We start from the raw sequence: 22940 nt of genomic DNA on the forward strand, positions 1-22940 counted from the left end.
TCCAATACAATGGCTATTATTATTTTTTTTATCTACTCTTAAGTCAACATACACGATCACACCACACACACTCTCAATTTATCAACACAAAAACACACACAAGCAAACAAACACACACACACGAAATCTATATTAACTTTTATCTTTATTGATCTAAGTGGATTGTAATAAAATTGCACTTGAATTATAATGATATGTCGTTTATTTTAGTTTGGAACTGCTGGGGGAGGGTTTCCCCAAGAAAAGTTTACTTATGTACATATGATATCATGGTTGAAAAGGTCTAAAATACCTTTATACCTTTCTTTTGAGAAATCTGCCAGAGAACAAGAGAGACGGATAGCGAATACTGATAAGCCAAAGAAAAACCAGACGAGACTTATCCGAGGGTTTTGTGGGGTTTTCTACCCTCTTTTTTGTGCTTACCTGCTTACTTTGGACATCTACGACATATGTGCATATCTGATCACTGATCAGGTAGCAAATATCAGTTTCAAGGCTGTGTTGAGCTCTAAAATCTGAGAAGATTAAGACCAAGCCGTATACGAGTAATAGGAGTCTCGCAGAAACCACTATTCGACACAAAACTAGAGAATGAGGTAAAATGAGATAAATCTTTGCTAAGTCCAAGTAAAGATAGTTATTTCTATGAGAAGAAAAAGTGTATTTCGATCCGGCTCTACTTGGAAGTTAGTTGCGGGAGGAACCATGGAACCATGTTGTGAAAGTAAGTAAAAGTAAAAATAAATCATCTGTTCTCACATCTTTCAGTTCACGCCTCTGATCCAGTTGCATCTAGACCCTAGATGGATCTGTTGAATCCCTTATCTGTTAAATGTTTAGCATAATTCCCCCAAGAAAAAACAAATGTATGGGGGCAGAGTTTTGTTTCTTCCATGAGAAGGCTTCTCGGTGTTGTTTGTATTTTAAATATTGCTGTTTCGTTTTGAAAGGGCTTTGCTTTCCGGTCGGTGTTGTTTTGTATATATTTTAGGTTTTTTGATTTGTTTTCTTTTCTAGTTTCTCCTTAATTTTGAGTTTTACACGTTGTTTTTGTTCCAAAAGAGAATTTCTGTACAATTTGTTTGTCTTTTCCTTTATATCTATATATGTATGTATATATATATACGATACGTATTTAAAATTAGGTCTTCATTCTTTTATGTTTAACAATTTCAATTGGCCCGAATAATAGATAAATATTTTTACAATTTTAAAGCGATTTCGAGTACCCAAAAATGTGTGGATTGTTTCTCGACTTTTGGGAGGTTTCTGGCGTGTTTCTGTACTGTTGTTCTTGTTCTTGTTGGTGTTTTGTGGATTGGAAAACCTTCTCAACTGCTCCAACGCTTCTCCACTTAGTACATCCTTAGTTCAAGATCTCGTCTCTTGTCTTGGCTCTCCTACTCCTAACTCAAAACAGTCGCTGCGGACGGGGGGTGGGAGGGGCCCGGCTATAACTCTCAGTTACACACTATCTCTATAATGAATGGAAATCTAGGAAATCGAATTTGCTTTGATGATCATCAACATGAATGAGCTTTAGAATCTAATTTACTTTAATTATTATTTATACAACAATTTCATTTCATTTAGATATTAAGTTTAAATTGTTTTTTGTTGATTAAAAATTTTGAACTATTTGATTGGATTTAACTTGATATAAAATTCCTCGATCTACAGTTTGGAATTTACATTTAAATATTGCTGTTCTGCTGTGTTTTTTTTTTGTGGTTTACTCTCTCCAGTATTCGATGGGTAAAAAGGTGTGCTCCTCTCTCGACGACACATCATCTCTTACATAATAGATCTACTAGACAATATAGAAAGTTTATCCTCTGTCTCTGTGAGTGGTATGGATTGTGGCTTGTTGTTTGCTGTCGCTGTTGCTTTTGCTTTTGCTGGTTGTTTGTTTAACATATTAAACTCTTACGGATTTTCTTAAAAGCTAACTTATCTACAGATTTGATTTTAAACTTGAATTTGTATTCTGCTTTTGTATAGTACATTTAGTTGTTGATTTAATGCTTAGAATTAGACATTGAATTTGGCATTTATTGCGCATTCTCCTCCAAGTACTGGCTCTCCACAATAATTAACATGATCTTTACCATAGAATTGTTATTTACAAACGATTTTTTATGCCTGATTTAAAGATTTTACTGATGAATATTCACGTTTGAAGACCACGGTTTTAAAGGCTGGATGTATGCTGGGAGGCAATGGGAATGCAAATAATATTAAAATTTTAAAATTGGTTCCTAAAGCTTTTGAAAATTGTTTTAAATGCTGGACTAGCTTTTCAGAACGACGGGGTAACCAAAATGTTAAGAAATATGTTTTCAAAAAATTGAAAGTGCACAAAAATTATTTATACAATTATAGGTTGGCAGCATTTTTGTAAGGATTACGAGTTGTAAGAGAGAGTAAAGCAAAAATATAATAATTACTAAAATATACATATACAATATAGAGGGGAGGGAGGGGGCGTTTGCGTGTAAACTATCTTAAGTATCTAAATGTATACGCGTCGTTGAACAAAATGTTGAAATCGAGTTAGATATCAGAGATAGAGAGAAGGAGAGGACTTCTAAGAGCTAGATTCACAGGAAATTTATGGACTGATGGATCATCTCATCACAAGTGTGTGTATGTGTGTGGGTGTGGGTGTGAGTGTTTGTGAGGATGGGTGTGTAGTGTAGTTGTATTGGTGTTTTTGTTGTTGATTGATTTGATTGCTGTTGTAGATGTTAGCTGTCGGTTATGTTGTTGTTGTTGTTGTTGTTGTTTGTTGTTGTTGTTTTTGTTTCAGTCCTTTGAGTGAATCGGTATCACATATTTATGTCCATACGGACTTTTGTACTTAATGCCACAATCACGATAGAATTTATCCGGTATACCTAAGTTACATAAATACAATTTGCCACAATTGTTCGTTGATGAAGGGGTTGCTGGTTTTGCAACAGCCGCTGCTGCTGCTGCTGCTGCTGCTGCAGCAGCCGAAGATGTGCTCGGTAGGGGCGTTGGTGTTGCTGCAGCCGACGATGATGATGATGCTGCTGCTGCTGTTGATATGCCATTCAATGGTAGTATAGGTAATATAGAGTATTTGATTGCCACATCGTTAATACCACACGGTGGCGGATCTATGGCAAGCACCGAGGCGCTGCAAAGTAACAAAGAGAGACAGCGTGAGAGTTTCCATTTAGATTGGGGATCAATCCTCCCACCCGCACTCCCACTACTTACCGATTTAACCTGAGCCAATTCTTGATTGCATCCGATAGAGTAGCGGTGTTAGTCGATAATATCACAAGATCTGGCGTCGGTAAGGCTGCAATCGAACACAGAAGGGAATATGGTTAAACCAAAGTTTCATTGCTTCCAAGCACTTACCATCCACGGCATGGACTATGACATTGTCTGTTGCCTTGAACAGGGAAATCTCCACGCTCTGGCCAACCAGCTGCGCCTGCTCCACATACAGCAAAACGGTCAGGCCATGGGAGGCCAGCTGTCGGCCCGTAGCGGCTCCAATGTTAATTGTTCTGCAAGAAATTCGATTAATACGATATTGTTCAGCAAGCAAAAGGGGCTCTCTGCTCACCTCATGTTCTTGACGCCATCACAAATGATGGCTATCTTGGGCCACTGATGATTGTTGGCCGGCGTCAGGCGTCTAGCACCGCCCAGCAGTGTGATGGCCAGGTCGCTGGCCCCGCGCGCCAATATGTCAATCTGCCGCTGCAGCGACAGACCCGCCTTCTCGGCACACAGCTCAATCTTGTTGCGCACAAATGACGGTACGGTTGGTATAATCAGCCCATCATCAGTCACAAAGTCCTTGCTGCCATCAAAAATGCTCTCTATCTGGCGCAACTGAAGTGGCTTGCTGGCCAGGATGTTCTCGTCGTGACGATACTTCTGCTCTGGCTGATGCTGATGATGATGTTTCACGGTTTGCCGCGCTGCATCGGGTCGCGTCGACTCGATGTTCTCCCAAATGGCCTGCTTGTCGAACAACGCCAGATTCCCCTCGAAATCAAACTCTTCCTGGAGCAGTGGATCATCTGCCTCGCTGCCAAATGTCTGCCGCATGCTACTCTCTCGTCGCACCCTATTACGTTTATTCTTGCCGTTGCCGTTACCATTTCCATTTCCATTTCCATTCCCGTTGCCATTGCCATTGCCATTGGTGTAAGAGCCGTTTCCATTGCCATTTCCATTCCTTCTGACGTTGCCGTAGCTTGAAGCTGACTGCGGCTGCTTGTAGTATCCATCGCCGTTGCTTATGATATCGATGGGCCTGCTGCTGACTGCCGCCGATGCTGCCTCGCCACTTCCACTGCTACCCTCCGCACTGCTGCTGCAGTAGCTCTCTCGATTGTTCCCAATGTAGCCGGCTGCAACAGCAACCCCCAGCTTCACCTCTACCTTGGGCGGTATCATGTTGCCAAAGAATGCCGCCACACTATTCGGAGTCGTCGACATCTGCTGCTGTTGCTGCTGCTGAGCGCTGGGCGCTCGCGAGTTCTGCGGCGTTCTGTGGGGATTTGCCAAGAGAATTTAAAGATTAGAGTGGAGCATTCAGAGCCCAGGCTTATCTTCTCCACTACACTTTAATTGTTGACCTCAAAGGAGTATATAGACTTCTACAATCGATTGAGAGCCGACACTTGACGTTTAGAAGTAATATGCCTTCGATATTTATAAAAATAGAGTTATTGGCAGGCAAAAAAAGGGCTGTTCCCTACAAATGAGAAAACTAGAAAGGGAGTAACTCGTACCTCCTTGTGCCATTCAGTCCATTCGCCTCCATGAGCTTTAGCTGGTGCATTTTATCGCTAAGCGCCGAGGTAGCTGCACTGCTACCACCACTTCCACTTCCTTCTCCTCGCCCATAGCCGTTCGCCTTGCCCCTGGATGTCATTGGCAGATCCTGTTCTGGCTGCTGCTGTTGCTGTTTCTGCTGCAATTGGAGTTGCTGTTGTTGTTGCTGCTGCTGCAACTGCTGCTGCTTGCCGAGAATGTTAGAAAAATGCGGCAACTTGACGGGCGTGGGCTTGTTCATCACCGTGGGCGTCGAATGCGTCTCCACATCCTGATTGACCGGCTCGATGAGGTTGATGCTCCGTATGTCCGTGCACTTGAGCACCACCTCGGCGTTCTGCTTGCGCAACGGGACGCCATTGCGAAAAGCGCGTACGATGGTTATTTCCTCCGCAGAGATTTGCTTGATCAGACCCTGGAAGACGCCCAAGACTTCGTCGCACGTAATGGACACCGCACAGCCGATCCAATCTTGATCTGTCAGACCCATGAAATTAGCTGTTTTTGTTGTAGTTCCTGTTGTAAAGCAATCGCGACCACTCGGTAAAGCTTTTGGGTTTTGGAAATTTCTGCTGTCTGCGTCTGCAGTTTTATATATGTATTGTTTTTCGAGGCTTTCTTTTTCGAGCCGTAGTTGTTGTTGTTTCGTTTCTTAATACGCAATTTCGCTCGCACTCACTCACTCACACACACACGAACACTAACTAACTACGCACCACGCCGACCGACCGACCCTGCGCTTCTTCTTCTCGTGGACGGGCCGTTGATTTCAAGTCCTTGCGGAAGCACACAAAAAGAAATTGGCAAATGTTTCTTCTGGTTTTTGCGCTGCTTCCTGCGTGTACGATGACCTCGATATTTTTATTCGGTTTTCTTTAAATGCACCCCACTCTCGCTAAACTTATTAGATTTTGTTTCTTTTGGATTTTCACTACTTTAGTGTGGCTGTTTTGCGGAAGTGGTAGAAATACCAACTTGCAAATATACCAAATCAATTTTTTCAGATTTTTTTACCGGGAGAGTCCCATAAGGTCTGTATACCTGATTACACGGCATAGTTAGGTAAGAATCTGTGGTGTTATAATCTGTTACTTACTTGGTTGCGCATGGCGTGTGAAAAAGTTTATATTGCTGTAAGTACTGGTGGTCTGTCAGTGGGTGGTAATTTCGCCGTCTACGAAATAATACTATAGTGATACACAAATATGGGAATTTGGTATTTTATTTTTAGCCTCGCGATTATGGTTTTATCATGCCAGTAATAAGCAGCCACACTGGCATACAGTTAATTTCGTCGCCGTGCTAAATTCTTGTTTTTTAATGTTTTAATTGTGATTAAAATACTGAGCAGCAGAATAGCTACGACAAACAACGCCCTTGATGGGATCAAAGCATGTGAGCTGTACCAAACAGCACGCGAATTAGAACGCAGTGCAAAACGGGCCGTGTGAGGTGTGCCGACAAACATCGAATTGTGCCGTGTGAAAAGTGTACGTACGTGAGGATTTTCCGCACATAGTGGACTTAAAACGAGCATACTGACACACACACACAAGGGCATATTTACAGCATAAATCAAGCGATATTATAGTGCAGAGCTGTCACCACAGACAAGGCGGCGGTAACTGTTTGTGTGTGAGCGTTAAAGCAAAAGATAAACGTAAGTGAAAAACTTAGAAAATAGTTTTATTCTGACCATAAACGAAGGCCAGAGCGCGCCGGCCAGGTCCGACATGGCGTTGAACCCTTCGCGCTTGGCTAATTACGCCCGGAGCTTGGCTTTTATGCTCTGCCTGGCTTTTCATTCCTCCTCTCCTCTTCTCTTTCATATGCACCCGCACACACAGTGCTGCCGGACAGACAGAGAAGGCATCTAGCACAAGTACCGTTCCTCCATTGTGCACTTTGTGTGTGGTGTCGTCTTTGTTGTCTGCTCAGCTTTGCTGCGCTCTCACTTTGGCCTTGCCGGCGCGTCTCAGCCTCCAAGTTATTGTCACCCATTACCCCGTCCCCCTTGTCGGTCACTTTCGTGCCTTTTTTCGCTTAATTTGCACTTCCGTCACTCCTCACTTACTCACTCTCACCCACTCTCTCTTGCTCTCTTCCTCCCATTGCAGTTGCTTTTGTGAGCCATGTCGGCACGTTCCAGCGGTTCTGTGGCTGCCGTGGCCGCAATGTCCGCCGCCGCCTCATCATCATCGGCCGCAGCATCCGGGGGCGATGTGCCGCGCCCACCGCCGCGGCGCCGGGCCGCCTCTGTTGCGGGACAACAGCAGACGCGTCAGGAGTTCGGCAATGGACACACGCCACGTCGATCGTTGGCTGCAGTGGTAAGTCCCAAGTGGCGGGAGGAGAAGTGGAGGCAGAAGAACGCCTTGAAGGGGGATTTTGGATGGGCTTATCAGGCTTGTGCCTGAATGGGTGTTTCTCCATTTATGGTGCTATTTTCACTGCTAATCTAATCTGGAGCTGGAACTTGCCAAACAGCTATGTCGTGTGGATGGGCCCTGTCCGTGCGTGGAGTAGAGCTACCTGTTGCAGGCCCCTCCTTTCGGAAATGTTGATGAGAACCCTTCTTAAAACAATTGTTTTAGGGCATCACATCATGCCATGGAATCCGTAATGGCTTTTCTTTTATTTAGTTTTCTTTCCCACTTGTGTAAACGAGCAAATACGCACTTGCCTTGCTCGTGATCTCAGCCGCAGACACAATTAAACAGAAAATTCGTTTGTTTATTTGCTTTATTTTGGCGAAGGGAAAGAGAAATGAATGGCACTCGGGAGCAGTCATCAACATCTTGAAACACAATTAAATATATCAACAAAACTCTTGGCCTGCTCTTGTAGCACTCCTCCAACTCGAGTACTGACTAAACGTGGTAGTAACTTCTCTGCGGCATGTGTACGTGTGGAATGTACATACATACATACCTTACCCTTCAGCAATCAATGAAAACTAATGTTGCAAGACACTTCTTGTGGGGGATCGATTAGCATCGTTTATATTTGACAACTTATTTCCAGGCTAGAGTGGGACAGACAGAGGGGTAGGTGGGCTGCTTATCTTCATTAGTGGGCTCATCCCAACGGTTCATGGGGCTGTTGCTGGCCTGCTTCCTCACACTTGCCTGCTAATTGAGAAGCGTCAAATGGTAACGTCACTTGGGGCACTTGCCTACGTCACTGTATAGCGGCACCCCCGCAGACGATAAAGTCGCACTAATGGGGACGCTTATCAGTCAACAGTCGAGTATTTATTTTTATCCGTTGCGTCAGCCCTGCTGGCAGAAGTCAAATGTCAATTTTAATTGATGGCTTCAAAATGATTGTTAGTAAAAGGAGGGAAGCCCCTGCCCCATGCTACTCCAAAGATCAGAAATGCAGCGGCAGCAATGCTCTCTGCACCCAACACACACACACACAAACGCAACAGCAAACGTACACTGAACAGCTGTTTTTGTTTTGTTTTGCTTTGGACACTTGTTCGCAGATGGAGCAACATCAGCCACTGTCACTTTGACAAGCTTTTGAAAAGCTTTCTCGGTTCAGTGTTATAAAATGGGTAAAGCGAATGCGGTATTTTAAGTCCAATTAGGTATTTTTATGTTTTGAAATATTCAATAGTTACACCTGTTTCGTGTTGTTTTGCTTAAAACTATTTTAAGAAATTGGTATTCCTCTTACGCCCTTCATGCCTGCTACTTTTGAACCACTTGCGCCATTGCTTTCTGTTCAACTGCCGTCTTAGTCAGAAAATGCGTTTGACGTCTTACCAAAGTGATGTATACATTTTTCTACTCCACGGACCTTGGTCACACTGCGTTTGGGGAGCTAAATTTTATTTTAGCTAGAACGCGAAAGCGCCAATTACGTGCAACGGCTGACGACAAGTCGGGGGAGACCGACGTCACCTAGTTGTTGTTGTTGTGTTTGCACTTACACTAGCACACACACAAGCGAAAACCCCGTGAGGGAGGGAGAAATTCACGCAGAACATGTTTTTGCAATAGTGTTGGTGATTTTTTGTTATTGTTGCTGCTGTTTTTTTCCCGTTAATAGAAGATAAATAGTGAATAATTGAATAATAAATATATATATAAAGTGTTCATCTACATGCACAAGCGATATCTACGTGTGAATGCATATTAATGATTGCTAAAAAGTGTTAATTATATAAAGAAATAAATAAATATACATATGTACGTGTGTTGGCAAAAGCAACAGCTTCGTCGTGAAATAAGAATCAACGGGAGTCAAAGCCGTTGTCACTGAGAGAGAGGCTCCCATCCCCCCCCTCCGAGTGGGGGCGCATTCGACGGAATCAAAGATTCAGTTACTGCTCTTTTTTTTTGGCCCTCTATTAGTCATGCATGCCAAAAAGACTGGTGAATGCGCGAATGTGTGAATATGTGTGAGTGTGTGTGAATTTGAGTACTGCGATAGGGCCAAGGAAAACCTAATTCTGACCAGGCCCAAGCCCTGGCCCAGGCCCTGGCCCTTACCTTTACCCGTGCCCCGCGTACCAGCAAAAGCGGAGCGTTGTGGCCTTACGTATACGCAATAAACGTAATAAAAACAAAACGGCGATTTGTTGGGAAACCTGTTCCTCTCCTCTGCTCCGTCGCAGTAGCCGCTGCAGATTGCAGCCAGCGTCGCAGTCGCAGTCGCAGTAGCATTCTGCATAAAAAAAGCTCGCGGCGGGAGACTAAAATAAATCTCGAGTGCGCCAAAAACCAAACAAAAAGAATGTGTAAAGAAACACAGAAGAAGCAAATGAAAGAAACCCCAAATACATAGGAGTATATGAAATTCCTTACGGACCCAACTTGTTTTGTGCAGTTAAAACCGCCCCAGAGGAATTTTACCATATATTTTTTTGATGATAGCCCCACCCCCCCACACCGCCCCACCTTTATACGGTTTATTGTTTGATTTGTAGTTTTGTGGAGAGGCGAGGCGTGCAAATAAATTAACACAAACGCAAAATACTACAACAATACAAAAAAAAAAAAAACAGAAAAAAAAAACCCGAAGCCAACGTAAACAAGAGCAGAAAGAGGAAGAACAAACAGCAGGAGAAGCAGCAGCAAAAGAGGAGAAAAAAAAAACAAATAATTAAAAGTTTAAATCAAAAAATTTAAAAATGGCTGAATCAACAACCACATCGCCGTCGGGGACGAGTGAAGATGGCCAGATCCATGGCTATAACAACAGTGATGTAAGTAGCACAGCAAAGAGGGGCGAGGGGGGATTTGTTGCGCTCTTCCTTCTCTCCCTCTTACAAAGATCTCACCTAAATATGCATATAGGTGTGTCTGTTTGTGTGTCTGTTTGTGTGTGTGTGTGCGTTCGAGCTCATTTTCTTGAGCCGCTAATTGAGCCGCCTTTGATGCGGCTCACGTGCCTCCTCCTCATACCCAACCCGCCCCCCGCCCACCCTCCCACTCATCTGTTGGCTCTTCAAGATCTTCTTCTTATTGTTGTTGTTGTTGTTGCTGGAAAATCACTTGAAAAGTTTTCCAGCTCAGGGTCAGTTTTTTTACTGGGGTCTGTGGAAGCATCTGAACATATGTATGCACATACGTTTCATTTAATATTGGAAAATAATAAATCCCCGTATCCCCGTACATATCTCCGATATTATGCCCTGCCCCCAGAATGTGCTGGAATGAAGTTTTTAATAGAGTTCTCTCTTAAATCTTGTGGTCTTTTTTCTGTCTAAATAATTTATTTAAATCTCATAAATATTTGTTTTGCCCACATTCTCATCCAATTGTTGGCCAGTAACCCTGCGCTTATAATAGCCAAATATATCCGAAAATGTATAGAAATATATTTCTTATACGTAGATGCATACGTAGGTATATTCTTTAATTGTTGCTATATCGTGTGTGTGTGTGTTTGTGTGTGTGTGTGTGTGGGTTCCTAGGATGAGTGAAAATTGATTCGTTCGGGTCTCAATTTGAGTGGATTGATAGATTTCATTCCATTCGCATCTAATCGAAGTGGATGGCAACGGTTCAATTTGTGTAATGAATTTGCATTGACCTCCGACCCCTGGACAATGTGACAAGTGAGGGGCAGGCAGGCAGAGCAGAGCAGAGCAGCCAACAGCCAATCAATTAGGTTAATGGTGGCCTCTGGGCCTGAGGTTGTTTTTTGTACCCCATTCAAAGACCGTGGCAAGAGCCCTCCCCCGCCGCATTGAGTGCGCATTAAAATTACAATTGATATTAAATGTTTTTTTAATCTTTTGTTTGTCATTCCCATTCCAATTTCCATCTGCTTGCATTTTTCGTGTGAAATTTATTTGGACAGAAGACAATCAGAAAGCAAAGAGCGAGAACCCGCCAAGAAATGTGCTTCCGTCGACTCCACCACTCGTGCCCCTCGTTCCACTTCCGCTCTCACCCTCCCTTACACTCTCCCTCTCACTGTGGAGTGCGCTTATCAGCTTATAGACCCGCAGAGTGATTATTCATATACGTATTTTTATAATTCGTTGTTCATTCAGTTTTCGCCAGAAGAAACTTCCACGAAAACTGTGTGGAAAAGTCAAGCGGAACGAAGGACAGGATAGAGGATTGATGGGGGTGGCGAGGGTCTGGGCAGACGATATCCACGGCACACACGGCACACATGGCACACACGGGTGTCACATGGTCATCCAAAATGCTAAAAGTCAACGCTTTGGCCCTGATAACGAGGCACATTTGGTTGTGGCCTGGCATTTATTGTTAATCGAATTTCGGCTACCACTGATGGCTGATGGCTAATGAAGAGCAGAGTAGAAGGAGAAATAGGAGTAGGAGTAGGAGTAGGAGTACCAAATAAATACCACAAAAAGCTAAAAGTTACCCCAGCGCTTGTCCCATGACTGATAACACAATAAGGGCATGACAACCCACTACCTATTGCCTGCTAATCGACTGTTTTAGATAGTAAAAACCTTTGCTTGAACACTCTCTAATTACAGGCTAAGGCTTTCTTTGTTTCAAGGACGCACCTCCCTCCAAAGACGTTGTCTTTCCGCAGAGTATTTGTGTTTTAATGAATACCCCTGTCAATCAGTGAAACTTTCATTAAATCTGTATCAAAATTAATCCAAATTTCCCTTTCAAATCCCAATTAAAACATCAAGTAACGCTGTGGGCTTTGTTTCGACTGTATGATACCCTCTACACTGCATGCATTCATGAAGTGAAAGGTTAGATCAAATCGGAGTCCAACAGGTGTCGCCGATCCGAATGCCATTCCTGTATGGCACTCCCGTCCCAGATCCACTCCTCTTCAACGCTCTTGCTCTCTCCAGGCAACCCTCGGCGTCCAGTCAGTCTCTTGAACCCTTTAGTGCTGGCTCGGCAGATACCAGGTACAACGGGGTAGCGGGTCTTAACCGCAAAGAACATTTTAAGCTAATTTCGCCTCAGTGCCAGATTTAATGGCTAAAAATCAATTTAATGCCAGCCAGCGATACTGGTATCCAGGTTTAAGCCCCTCCTGCCATTTTGGGAACACCGACAGCTGTGCCAAAGGCTATGGAATCGGGGACCAAGGGGGGCTGGCTGCTTAAGAGATTACTCAAGTCCAGGGCCAGAGCATTCGGGCTGATTGATTGGACACTTGTCCGGCCAATGGGTGGACAAACGAGAACCGCGACTGGGCAACCACAGTTCCGATGGGGCCGCTTGTTTATGGGAACTTTGATGAATGTGCCCTCGAGGACGCACAGACTAGGGCGACTGGAAGGGGAACTGGCATTCGCCAAGTAGCCCCATTAAAATGATTACTAAACACATTATATATGCGCCACTGAGGACAGCTCTTTACCTCCTCCACTTTTATCCGCATATTTAATTATTGCACAAGTGGGAAAAGCCGCAGATATTTCGATATTTTAAAGGTAGACAAACAAGCGCCCCGGGGCGGTCGTCGCTGAAAATCAATATAGTGCTACAAGTTCATGGAAAACGCGGAACAGAACAGAAACTAAAGAGTACAGGCCGAAACAGCAAACAGCAAAGAATAGAATCACAAAAAATATACATAGTCCCCTTCCCCAGAGAGAGCGAGCGAGAGGGAAAAGGCGAGAGAAAATGAAAAACCCTCCGTCAGGGTCACAGAGCCCAGAGCCCAGAGCCAGCCGCAACATGCGAGTGCCTCTGATATGTGATATGGGATGGGGCATGGGGCCAGGGGCATGCGGCTTGCGGGGCTATGGCGCCGTCTGGTCAGTCACAGCCCCCGAACGAACCGAACGAAGGGGGGCAAAAGGGGGGAAGAAATAAAGTGAGTTTGCTCTTCACTTTATAAACAATGTCGGCCAAATTGAATATTCCACGGGGTAAAAGCCTTTTAATGGATACAAGTGTTGGGCTCTCCAGCGGACAGAGCGGGGGGCTCGTGGGGGTATTGGAGCATTGGATGGAACAGGCTTTGTTCTATAGCTGCCAGCTCTAAGGAATGCAGAGGGTATGGCAGCGCCGATTGTGGCCACAAATTGGTGTGCCTTTTGGATGTAGAGATGGACATAAAGAGGTTCCAAAGGAGTGCATAGATATTCTGCCGAAGAGCAGGAAGCTTCAAGGAATTAAAATCTGTCTGCCTCACGCACAACCGAATCGTCACATTAAAAGTAATTACCATCTGCAAATGCTGTAATTAAAGCAGATTTCATTTGAAATAAAAGCAATGCCCACACAGGCAGACCTTCGGAAAGGCGGAGACGACTCCTCTGGAACGGAAAATGTCAGCTGCCACACGAAGAAACCGCATTCGACAAGCCCAAAATGAATCAGGGGCACACACAGCACACAGCACACAATTTGCATGTTTTGGGCCACATTCTGCAGCACTCTAGACAATAATTGCTTGACGACTCTCTTGAACTCTTGAAGCACAGGCCCTGCCCCCGTCCGCCCTTTCCGCTGGTCTGCGGTCTGCGGTTGAATGTGTCAAGGTCGTGAAAATTATCTAGCTACGAATGCGAGAACAATTATGCACTCCTTCAGAGGGAGCGTTCAAAATGCGAAAGGACTACTCGGAGATGAAAGGAAAAGCGGTTTTGTAGGTGGGAATCGCGGCACACGGGACGGGAGACTATGCGACCCGGTACTCCCCTGACCTCCGTCGGGAGTGAGGATTGGTTCTCTTGTAATGCACGGACACGAAGTCCTTGAAGTTTGGTAAAAAGTTGCCGTAAAGGCGAGAGAAAAAACACACTCCACACTGCTGTCCCTCTCTCTTTCTCTCTCTGTAACCACCCCCTACACCCCCCCCCCCCCTTTACTGTTATAAATATGCAAAATGCTGTCCGTTAGGCTCTGGGCTGAGGACTGCGCGGCGTATGCGTAATCACGGGGCATTAAGCATACGCCGCATAAGCCAGGGCTGCTGTTGCGCCCTGTGGCTTATTTACTTACGAATTTTAACCAGACCCACGCCGCGACACACCCCCCGGACAGGTGCTAGCCCCCCACCCCCCCTTTGTGGCATTGAAATTTGTGACACTGGCGGTGCGTGCACAAGTATCTCATTTGCCTTCGCTCCTGTGGTGATGAGAGGCCGCCAACTTATACGCTAATTTTCGTGCCTTGTTCTCCGGTTTTTCATTTCATTTTTGTACACTTTCTTCACCCACAGAACGACTCTGGCGACTCGTGTCATCTGCGGATTGTGGTGCTCAGCGGCCAGTCCCTGGCCAAGAAGGACATATTCGGCGCCAGGTGAGTGCCACTGGCCACTGGCCTCTGGCCACTGTTCCACTAACTAACCCTTCCTTTCAATACCCGCAGCGATCCATATGTCCGAATCGATTTGAACACAATCAATGGTGATATTAATATTGACTCGGTTTTGACAAAAACAAAAAAGAAGGTAAATCAAATTAGAGTTAATCCATTTAGCCATTAACGATTACCGATTAACGATTAACGTGAACCCCCCCCCGTGACATGGCCAAAAACGAGACACAAGAGAGGAGAGCGAAGAGATGCTTATCTAATCAGAGTCCCGTCCAGCACTTTCCTCATTTGCCATTCAGGAAAGGTGCAACGCGATATTCAAGGGTGGAATTCGTAGGCCTTGATTGCCCGATTAGAAATGTAAAGCCCACGCCAGCCCCCCCTTATCTATCGCTGTGTGTCTCTCCATTAGTCATGCAGAGGGCGTACACATATCTCTTATCATCCCAATGTGTGTACTTCTATACATGTATACTGTGTGTTGTTCCAAAGAGCGAGCAAACCTCTTGAGATAACTAATTTGTAGGCTGTTTATAGCGCATGGGGTCTAGACGCAGTATTTCAACATCGGAGCATTCGATTTAGATATGAATATTCGGTGTCCAACAGACTTAAGATCGCTTTAATAGGTTTAAATGGCTTTAAAAGTGCAAAAGGGAAGGCCCAAGAATAAAATTGGGCGTGTGCATGATTGGCCACAATGCTATTCGACTTGAGACTGGAATCCAGGCTTGGTCCCGCGAATGCAAATACAAAATACATGTCGTGTGCCAAAAAAACCCTATGTAAATATTAGTAAGGGTATTTTTTCTTTATTTTCCCTTTAACCTCCCTCATTCTCTTCTCTCTTCCCATATACAGACACTGAATCCATCCTGGAACGAGGAGTTCATATTCAGAGTAAGTTGTGGCCTGGCGGCTACTCCCCCTTATGGATGATTCACTAGTTCAGGCTAATTAACACTTTCTTTTTTGACACCAGGTGAAACCCTCTGAGCATAAGCTTGTCTTTCAAGTATTCGACGAGAATCGGCTGACTCGCGACGACTTTCTGGGCATGGTCGAGCTCACGCTGGTCAATCTGCCCACAGAGCAGGAGGGCCGGACGATCGGCGACCAAGGCTACACTCTGCGTCCGCGCAGGTCAGTAGGGTATGTTTATTTCATTTGCCGTTTGATTTTGTTCCTTTAATTTCAGTTGATTTACACACAACTACAAAATATACCATATACAATGATATAGTATAGTGTATAGCCGTAGCCAATAAATAGTCCAGTCCGAGAGTGTTCGAGACTAACAGTCCAGAATGAAAGATCATAAGACTAACGCACAAATTGTATAATTGATTGATCGATTGATCGATCGATCGATCGACCGGTGGAGGAACTAAAACTCTCTATTCCAAGTCGTAGTCCGTAGAAATTCCGTTTGTAGTGTTGTGCCAGAGTTCACGTAGTAGTCGCCTGTCGTCTCCGCCTTGTTTATTGTTTAATATCCCGGCCATACCAACCTCACGCTTCCACCATTCCATTTTCACCATTTCCACTCTTCCCCCCTTCTGCTCCCTGGGCTGTGCGGTCTGGCGGCATTGCACTTTTCGATTGCAAATTCAAAAAGTAATTTTGCAAACATTTCCACGCCGAACACCCTCTCCCTCACCCTCACCCCCGCTTTAGATTAGACTAGAAGGCCGTTTCTGTCTATGGGCTGGAGTGCAGTGCAGCTCGAAACCATAAGATACTCCCATACATTGGATCGTTCCGATTAAAACTGCCATTTATGGGATAGAATAAATCCACATACTCGAAATTAAATCAAGTTTCTCTGCGGTTCTTTGGATTGAACTGATTGTTTATTTCTCGTCGTATCACGATATTGTTTTCATTGGAAGAAAAGCTTATCCAATGACCGATGACTGATTGCGTTGACTCGAATTATGCCATAAATATTGTTCGATAACGCACTGGGCACTGCTTCCCACTGCTCCGAGGTGTTTTCGTTGGAAAAGTTTCAAAGGGAACGCCCGAGAATGCAGCGAATCTTTTCAAATGTGATTGCTCTCTGGCCCAAGCAGCAAAAATAAAACAAAAAACATGCTGTGTGCGTGACTCAGACTGATCGCTGCTCGATTGTCGAGCGAGTGTCGCTGATAAGGATGGTTTTTCGTTGATTTCATTGACGATGAAATCTTGAAAAGATCGGGCGAATGACAATCGCCCAACAGCTCCGAAACGCACTGTACTCCCTGTGTTACTGTATAACTAGTATATTCCCCCTCCCCGCCCGCTAACTGGTATTTGTGCTTTGAGTTTATTTTTAGTTAACGCTTTGTATAATTGATATTGTTTTTCGACCTGTGAATGTATCTCATGTATCTGTATCTGCTTACACATGTATGTATCCGTGTGCCTCTGTATCCGTGTGTGTCTGCGTGTGCATCTGTAGTATTGGCGGGGGTGACGGTGTCCATTTGATTAGTGAATTCTTTAAATTTTAATGCTATCGTGTGTATCTCCCCGAATGTAAAAAAAAAGCAGCGCCAAATCCCGCATCAAGGGCAATCTGAAGATCTATCACGCCTTCATCCGCGAGACGCGCGAACAGAGCGAGCCCTCGAGCAGCAACAGCGATGGGGAATGGGAGCACGTGGAGGCCACCAATGCCAGCGACACGTCAGCGCAGCCGGTAAGAGTGTTGGGGCTTCTCTTTGATGGAAATCCCACTGAACATTCCCTTTTGCAGCATCCGTTTCCTACTGGCGGCAACGATGCCTTGCCCGCCGGCTGGGAGGAGCGACAGGATGCCAATGGGCGCACATATTATGTGAATCACACGGCAAGGACGACGCAATGGGAGAGACCCACTGTGTAAGTGGATGGAATAATCAATTTAAAGATTGAGTTGCCCCTGTTGACCCTTAACCTTTTCGCAGTTTGAATAGCAACAGTGGCCAGTCGGCCGATCAACTGGCCTCTGATTTCCAGCGACGTTTTCACATCAGCGTGGACGAAACGGAGACTGGACGCTCGGCGGTAAGTGCAACGCTACCCTGGCACTACCCTCACAGAGGCATAGCCAGAGCCAGAGACAGTTCCTGTCCCAAGAAACAGACTAAGAATTGTATATACATATATCCACTATAATCTGTAACTATATCTACATATATGTATATATATATATACACAACTGCATGTGTGATTTATATGATTTTCATGCATGAATCCCACACATTCAAACCGCACTCGAAACTAACTCTATAACATATACAAACACACACACGCATACACATACGAAACAAACACAAAATAGAGATCCAGAAACGGCCCTGCAGCCCAGACTCTGGTGACTCTGGCCAGTGAAGAGGATCGGGATCGGACCGACGATGAAGTAAACGAGCCAGAGTCCGAGTCCGAGTCCGAGAGTGTGCCAGTTGTCGACCTACAGAATAATCAATCGAATTGTCTGCATTGCGGCGAGGCACATGTTGAGGATGAGCAGAATGTGGATGCGAATGGTGATTCCGAAGCCAGTGCCGATGCCAATGCGGAGGAGCAACCCATTTCTAATGCTGTGCAAATCTGTGATATACTCGATAGGAACTTGTACCTGGGACGCATATTTGTAATTTTCTTTTTTCCACAAAAGATTTCGTAGACAATAGACGCATAGCGGCATACCTGTGAAATTAGCTAGTAAAATGCTAGAATGCCAGATACCAGCCCGGTTCATCCCTGCATCCATTTGAGAATCATTACATCTCTTTATCCCCTGCATCCACTCCATTGATTCCCCGTGATTATAGCCTGTAACTGTATGTATTGTATGAATACCCAGGATGCCGTCAGTCGCAATAGTTTAGAGGACGAAAGCACAGCAGTAAACACACCAGAAGCAACCACACCAACCACAATCTCACCACCAAACACCACACCAACGATCCACAACGAGAACAATGGCAATGGCAATGGCAGTGGGAATATGTTGAGCGATCCGACACAGGATACAACCAGGTTAATATTATTGGCCATCGGCTGCGGGCTGTGGCCTGTGGCCTGTGGGCTGCGTGGTAGCATCCATCCCATCCCTCTGTTGATGTTGTCCGAACCTTCGAACCTCCGTACTCCCCCTCCGATCAGCAGTTGCTCCACTTATCCACATTCCTCTCACTGATCTGTATTTTATGTATTCAGTTTTGTTTACAATTCCCTGCGACATCCTGTTGCCGCTAGGCCACCCGAAATCTCAGCCACCAGCTTGCAAAACGATTTGCGTCCGGTGCGCCAGGCGCCCGATGTACCAGACATTGCCATGACCACGATCCTGACACGGCGGGCCATCGACAACATGGCCTACAATCTGGGACGGCACGAGCAGGAGCATAACCAACAGCAGCAGCAGCAGCAGCGGCAGCAGCGGCGGCGCCAGCAAATGCAGCTGCATATACAGCAGCACCAGCAGCGGCAACAGCAGCAGAACAGACAATTGGTTAGCATGCGCTCTAGGCACCAGCCGCCACACTCCCATATTCATCCAGCATCATCTCCATACGATCATCCGCATTTATTTCACTTGTAGCCCGAAGTAGATCTTCGCCAGCAACGACGCCGCCAGCAACAGCAGCAGCAACAGCAACAGCAGCAGCTCCAGCTCCAGTTGCACTTGCAGCCACATCCGCATCTGGTCAGCACATAGCATCCCGTCCACTTCACTTCACTCCACTCCACTTGTAGTTTGATCTGTCGTGACTGTTCGATTGTTTGTTATAGATCAACTGAAAACCATTATAGCGCCGCAAAATTTGTCAAGTTTTATTTTTTCGGGTCGAAAACTTCACGTTTCTCTAGAAATCACATGGGGCATGGGTTCTCTCAAGGAATGGATGAGCAATGGGCCGCCTGTAGCTGTACACCCGTATTGTGTCTTGTATGTACTCGTATCATCTCAGTGTTGGTTGCATGTTGCATGCTGCATGCCGCATCTCTTACACTCAACTAACGAATAGAATACTAAACCTCATGGCGCTTTTATTTGCAGCTTTTCTCTACCTTGTTTCGCATTTAATTTGCTTAACACTTTACTCAATGTTTAACATAATTTAATGTGCTATTTGCCGTGTTTCTGCTTAGTGTTTTCTCACGAACCAAAAACGACTGCAATTTGAGGAATTTGTTTTTAATTTGACCAAACACTTTTTTCTCTTCTGTTTCTTCCAAAATAAAAACTGAACATAATCAACCGCAACTGCAACTGCAACTGCAATGCATCCATATATATACATATATATATATATATATATCAACATTATATATTATATAAAATAATCAATGACTAGAACGAAGACAACGATCACACAGACAGCCACAATTCCTCAGAGATCTCAGCTCCGCCCACCCGACGCAATTCCGAGGAAGACAATGCGGCTGTGCCACCACAGGATCAAGTAAAGTTCAATGCTCTTTTCTCAACCCCCAAATGCACTCGAAAACTATTTCGTAACCAACATCCTGCCCTGGATAGCTTAGCATGGCATAGCCGATGCATAGGATAGCCGACTAATGTCTCTCGTTGTGAACCTTTTCTGTCTTGCAGAATGCTGGCGGCGAGGAGGAGGCACTGCCACCGCGCTGGTCCATGCAAGTGGCGCCCAACGGCCGCACTTTCTTCATTGACCATGCCTCGCGTCGCACCACCTGGATAGATCCACGCAATGGACGGGCCAGTCCCATGCCAAACCAGACACGACGCGTCGAGGACGACCTGGGACCCTTGCCGGAGGGCTGGGAGGAGCGTGTGCATACGGATGGGCGTGTATTCTACATAGATCACAGTAAGAGTCCCCTGCAATCACCAAGCTAGGACTGCTCCTTAAACCCATCTGTCGTTTCCATCTCCTGACAGATACACGCACCACACAGTGGGAGGATCCACGTTTGTCCAATCCAAACATTGCCGGACAGGCGGTGCCCTATTCGAGGGACTACAAACAGAAATACGAGTATTTCAAGAGTCACATTAGAAAGCCTGTAAGTATTTGAATCGGAAGATCTTAACAGACTGTTTGAGTGTTCCATCAATGGCAGAAAATGAATCTACTTTCGTTATTTTTCTTTTTCGACAGACAAACGTACCAAATAAACTGGAAATACGCATTCGCCGTACATCCATATTGGAGGACTCGTACCGAATCATCAGTTCGGTGACAAAAACAGATCTACTGAAGACTAAGTTGTGGGTGGAATTTGAGGGAGAGACTGGTTTAGGTGAGTAATTCCTCCATTGCCTCCAATTGCCATATTCTGGCTTGTTCTAACGAACGATCTTCGACAGATTACGGTGGCCTTGCTAGGGAGTGGTTCTATTTACTATCCAAAGAAATGTTTAATCCATACTACGGACTATTTGAGTACTCGGCGATGGATAACTACACATTGCAAATCAACAACGGCAGCGGTTTGTGCAATGAGGAGCATTTAAGTTACTTCAAGTGAGAGCCTTTTCCAATCGAATCTTGAGCTGCGGCCTAAACTTTGAATAATAACTTGTTAAACAAACCCTTAGATTCATTGGACGGATTGCTGGCATGGCTGTATATCATGGCAAGCTGCTGGATGCCTTCTTTATTCGTCCTTTCTACAAGATGATGCTGCAAAAGCCCATCGACCTGAAGGACATGGAGTCTGTGGACACGGAGTACTACAACTCGTTGATGTGGATCAAGGAGAACGATCCGCGCATTCTGGAGCTGACATTCTGCCTGGACGATGATGTGCTGGGCCAGAAGAGCCAGCACGACCTGAAGCCTGGTGGCGCCAACATAGACGTGACCAATGAGAACAAAGACGAGTACATCAAGTGAGTGACACAGAACCTTTTGTTATTCTTGTACCTTAATTACAAGAATTAATTATTGTGATCCTTTCAGGCTCGTCATTGAATGGCGCTTTGTCGCGCGCGTCAAGGAACAAATGTCGTCCTTCCTCGACGGCTTTGGCTCGATTATTCCCCTGAATCTGATAAAGATCTTCGATGAGCACGAGCTGGAGCTGCTGATGTGCGGCATCCAGAACATCGATGTCAAGGACTGGCGCGAGAATACGCTGTACAAGGGCGACTATCACATGAATCACATAATTATCCAATGGTTCTGGCGTGCCGTTCTCTCCTTTTCCAACGAGATGCGCTCTCGCCTCCTACAGTTCGTGACCGGCACCTCGCGCGTGCCCATGAATGGTTTCAAAGAGCTGTACGGCTCGAATGGCCCACAGATGTTCACCATTGAGAAGTGGGGCACACCCAACAACTTTCCACGGGCACACACTTGGTGAGATATGAATAGATTTATTCCTTTCACGAAGAAGTAATTCATTCCCTTACCTGTGCAGCTTTAATCGCCTGGACCTGCCGCCCTACGAGGGCTACCTGCAGCTGAAGGACAAGCTGATCAAGGCCATTGAGGGCAGTCAAGGCTTCGCGGGTGTTGATTAATAACACCGGAAACGGGGATGATGGCGAGTGGCTTTGGCAGGAGGTGCAGCAGCAGTTTCAGCAGCGCCAGGAAGAAGAGCAACAGCAGCAGGAACAACGATTTCACACTACATCACAACAACAACATCAACAACAACAGCAGAACAACCGCAACAGCAACCTCATTGCATTCACGTGGAACAGCACCGCCAGCAGATCGTGTACTTATTTGTTCGTTTGCTTTTGTATTATAATCATTTTTGCTAGTTTAGTGTTATTTCGTATGTACTTTTAACTAGGCGCCAACACAACCACACACAGACACGCAGAGACAGAGATAGAGACAGATAGCGACACAGAATCCAAATAAAATCCTAACAAAGAGTCCAAACTGCATATGCATATATATATATATATATTTATTACACATTGCCGACAATTGTAAAAAGTTGTGAACGTTTTACAAACTATAAGAAAGGGAGAGATACCCCCCTCCCCCTACTATAACTATTAAATGCTTGGAATATATATATATATGTACACCATATACTGATACCTAAAGTCAAAAAGTATATCTATTATGTATATGAGAGAGAACCTTTTTATAATTGTTATTTTTATGCGATATTCCTCTGTGCATCGCCCCTCCCAAAAACAAATGCCTAAAGGCGATGGGATTTAAACAATAAAAAGTAATCGCAAGTTATGCATAAAATTGTACTCTGATGAACACATATTTTTAAAGAAATAATTAAATTTTGTATTCTGTATAATTATGTGTGTATTCAAAATAACAATAATGTTAGTCTGTATAAGTGTCCCTCCCCCAATCACCCTCTTTACTATTAAATAAAAAGACAAAACATAAAATATATATACAAAAACAGCTACAAAAAAGAAGA

At 44.9% G+C, this 22940-nt stretch overlaps 2 protein-coding genes across 15 annotated transcripts; one reads left to right on the forward strand and one right to left on the reverse strand.

The window, feature by feature from the left end:
* Positions 1-872: 872 nt before the first annotated feature.
* Positions 873-5814, reverse strand: Edc3 (Enhancer of mRNA-decapping protein 3). 2 transcript variants are annotated; one of them, XM_015188033.2, is made up of 5 exons: positions 4632-4746; positions 3608-4543; positions 3397-3548; positions 3250-3334; positions 873-3166 (listed from the first exon to the last, which is right to left on the reverse strand). In XM_015188033.2, exons 2-5 carry the CDS (start codon positions 4489-4491, stop codon positions 2809-2811), a joined length of 1479 nt encoding a protein of 492 aa, XP_015043519.2. In that variant the 5' UTR covers positions 4492-4543; positions 4632-4746; the 3' UTR covers positions 873-2808. The 2 variants fall into 2 exon arrangements, with proteins under 2 accessions (XP_015043519.2, XP_001354135.3); XM_001354099.4 differs by lacking the exon at positions 4632-4746 and adding an exon at positions 4788-5814 and having other exon boundaries at positions 884-3166.
* Positions 5815-6088: 274 nt separating this feature from the next.
* Positions 6089-22912, forward strand: Nedd4 (E3 ubiquitin-protein ligase Nedd4). Of its 13 annotated transcripts, none has more exons than XM_001354098.4 (20): positions 6089-6490; positions 6948-7160; positions 14473-14555; positions 14625-14706; positions 15435-15473; positions 15556-15725; positions 17109-17259; positions 17317-17441; positions 17507-17606; positions 18409-18584; positions 18765-19059; positions 19150-19254; positions 19907-20014; positions 20164-20401; positions 20473-20597; positions 20693-20834; positions 20902-21058; positions 21133-21426; positions 21497-21895; positions 21957-22434. In XM_001354098.4, exons 2-20 carry the CDS (start codon positions 6963-6965, stop codon positions 22057-22059), a joined length of 3090 nt encoding a protein of 1029 aa, XP_001354134.4. In that variant the 5' UTR covers positions 6089-6490; positions 6948-6962; the 3' UTR covers positions 22060-22434. The 13 variants fall into 13 exon arrangements, with proteins under 13 accessions (XP_001354134.4, XP_033239839.1, XP_033239836.1 ...); XM_033383948.1 differs by having other exon boundaries at positions 18804-19059; XM_033383945.1 differs by having other exon boundaries at positions 17112-17259.
* Positions 22913-22940: the final 28 nt, after the last annotated feature.

The sequence above is a fragment of the Drosophila pseudoobscura genome, chromosome X (genome assembly GCF_009870125.1).
Source record: "Drosophila pseudoobscura strain MV-25-SWS-2005 chromosome X, UCI_Dpse_MV25, whole genome shotgun sequence".
NCBI classification, from domain to species: Eukaryota; Metazoa; Arthropoda; class Insecta; order Diptera; family Drosophilidae; genus Drosophila; species Drosophila pseudoobscura.

Coding starts and splice junctions, on each gene's coding strand:
- Edc3 (XM_001354099.4), bottom strand. CDS start 5,320: ATGGGTCTGACAGATCAAGATTGGATCGGCTGTGCGGTGTCCATTACG. Junction 3,335..3,396: donor CATAGTCCATGCCGTGGATG/GTAAGTGCTTGG, acceptor GTTCGATTGCAG/CCTTACCGACGCCAGATCTT. Junction 3,167..3,249: donor AATTGGCTCAGGTTAAATCG/GTAAGTAGTGGG, acceptor GTTACTTTGCAG/CGCCTCGGTGCTTGCCATAG.
- Nedd4 (XM_001354098.4), top strand. CDS start 6,963: ATGTCGGCACGTTCCAGCGGTTCTGTGGCTGCCGTGGCCGCAATGTCC. Junction 17,607..18,408: donor CGGAGACTGGACGCTCGGCG/GTAAGTGCAACG, acceptor ATGAATACCCAG/GATGCCGTCAGTCGCAATAG. Junction 21,896..21,956: donor TTTCCACGGGCACACACTTG/GTGAGATATGAA, acceptor TTACCTGTGCAG/CTTTAATCGCCTGGACCTGC.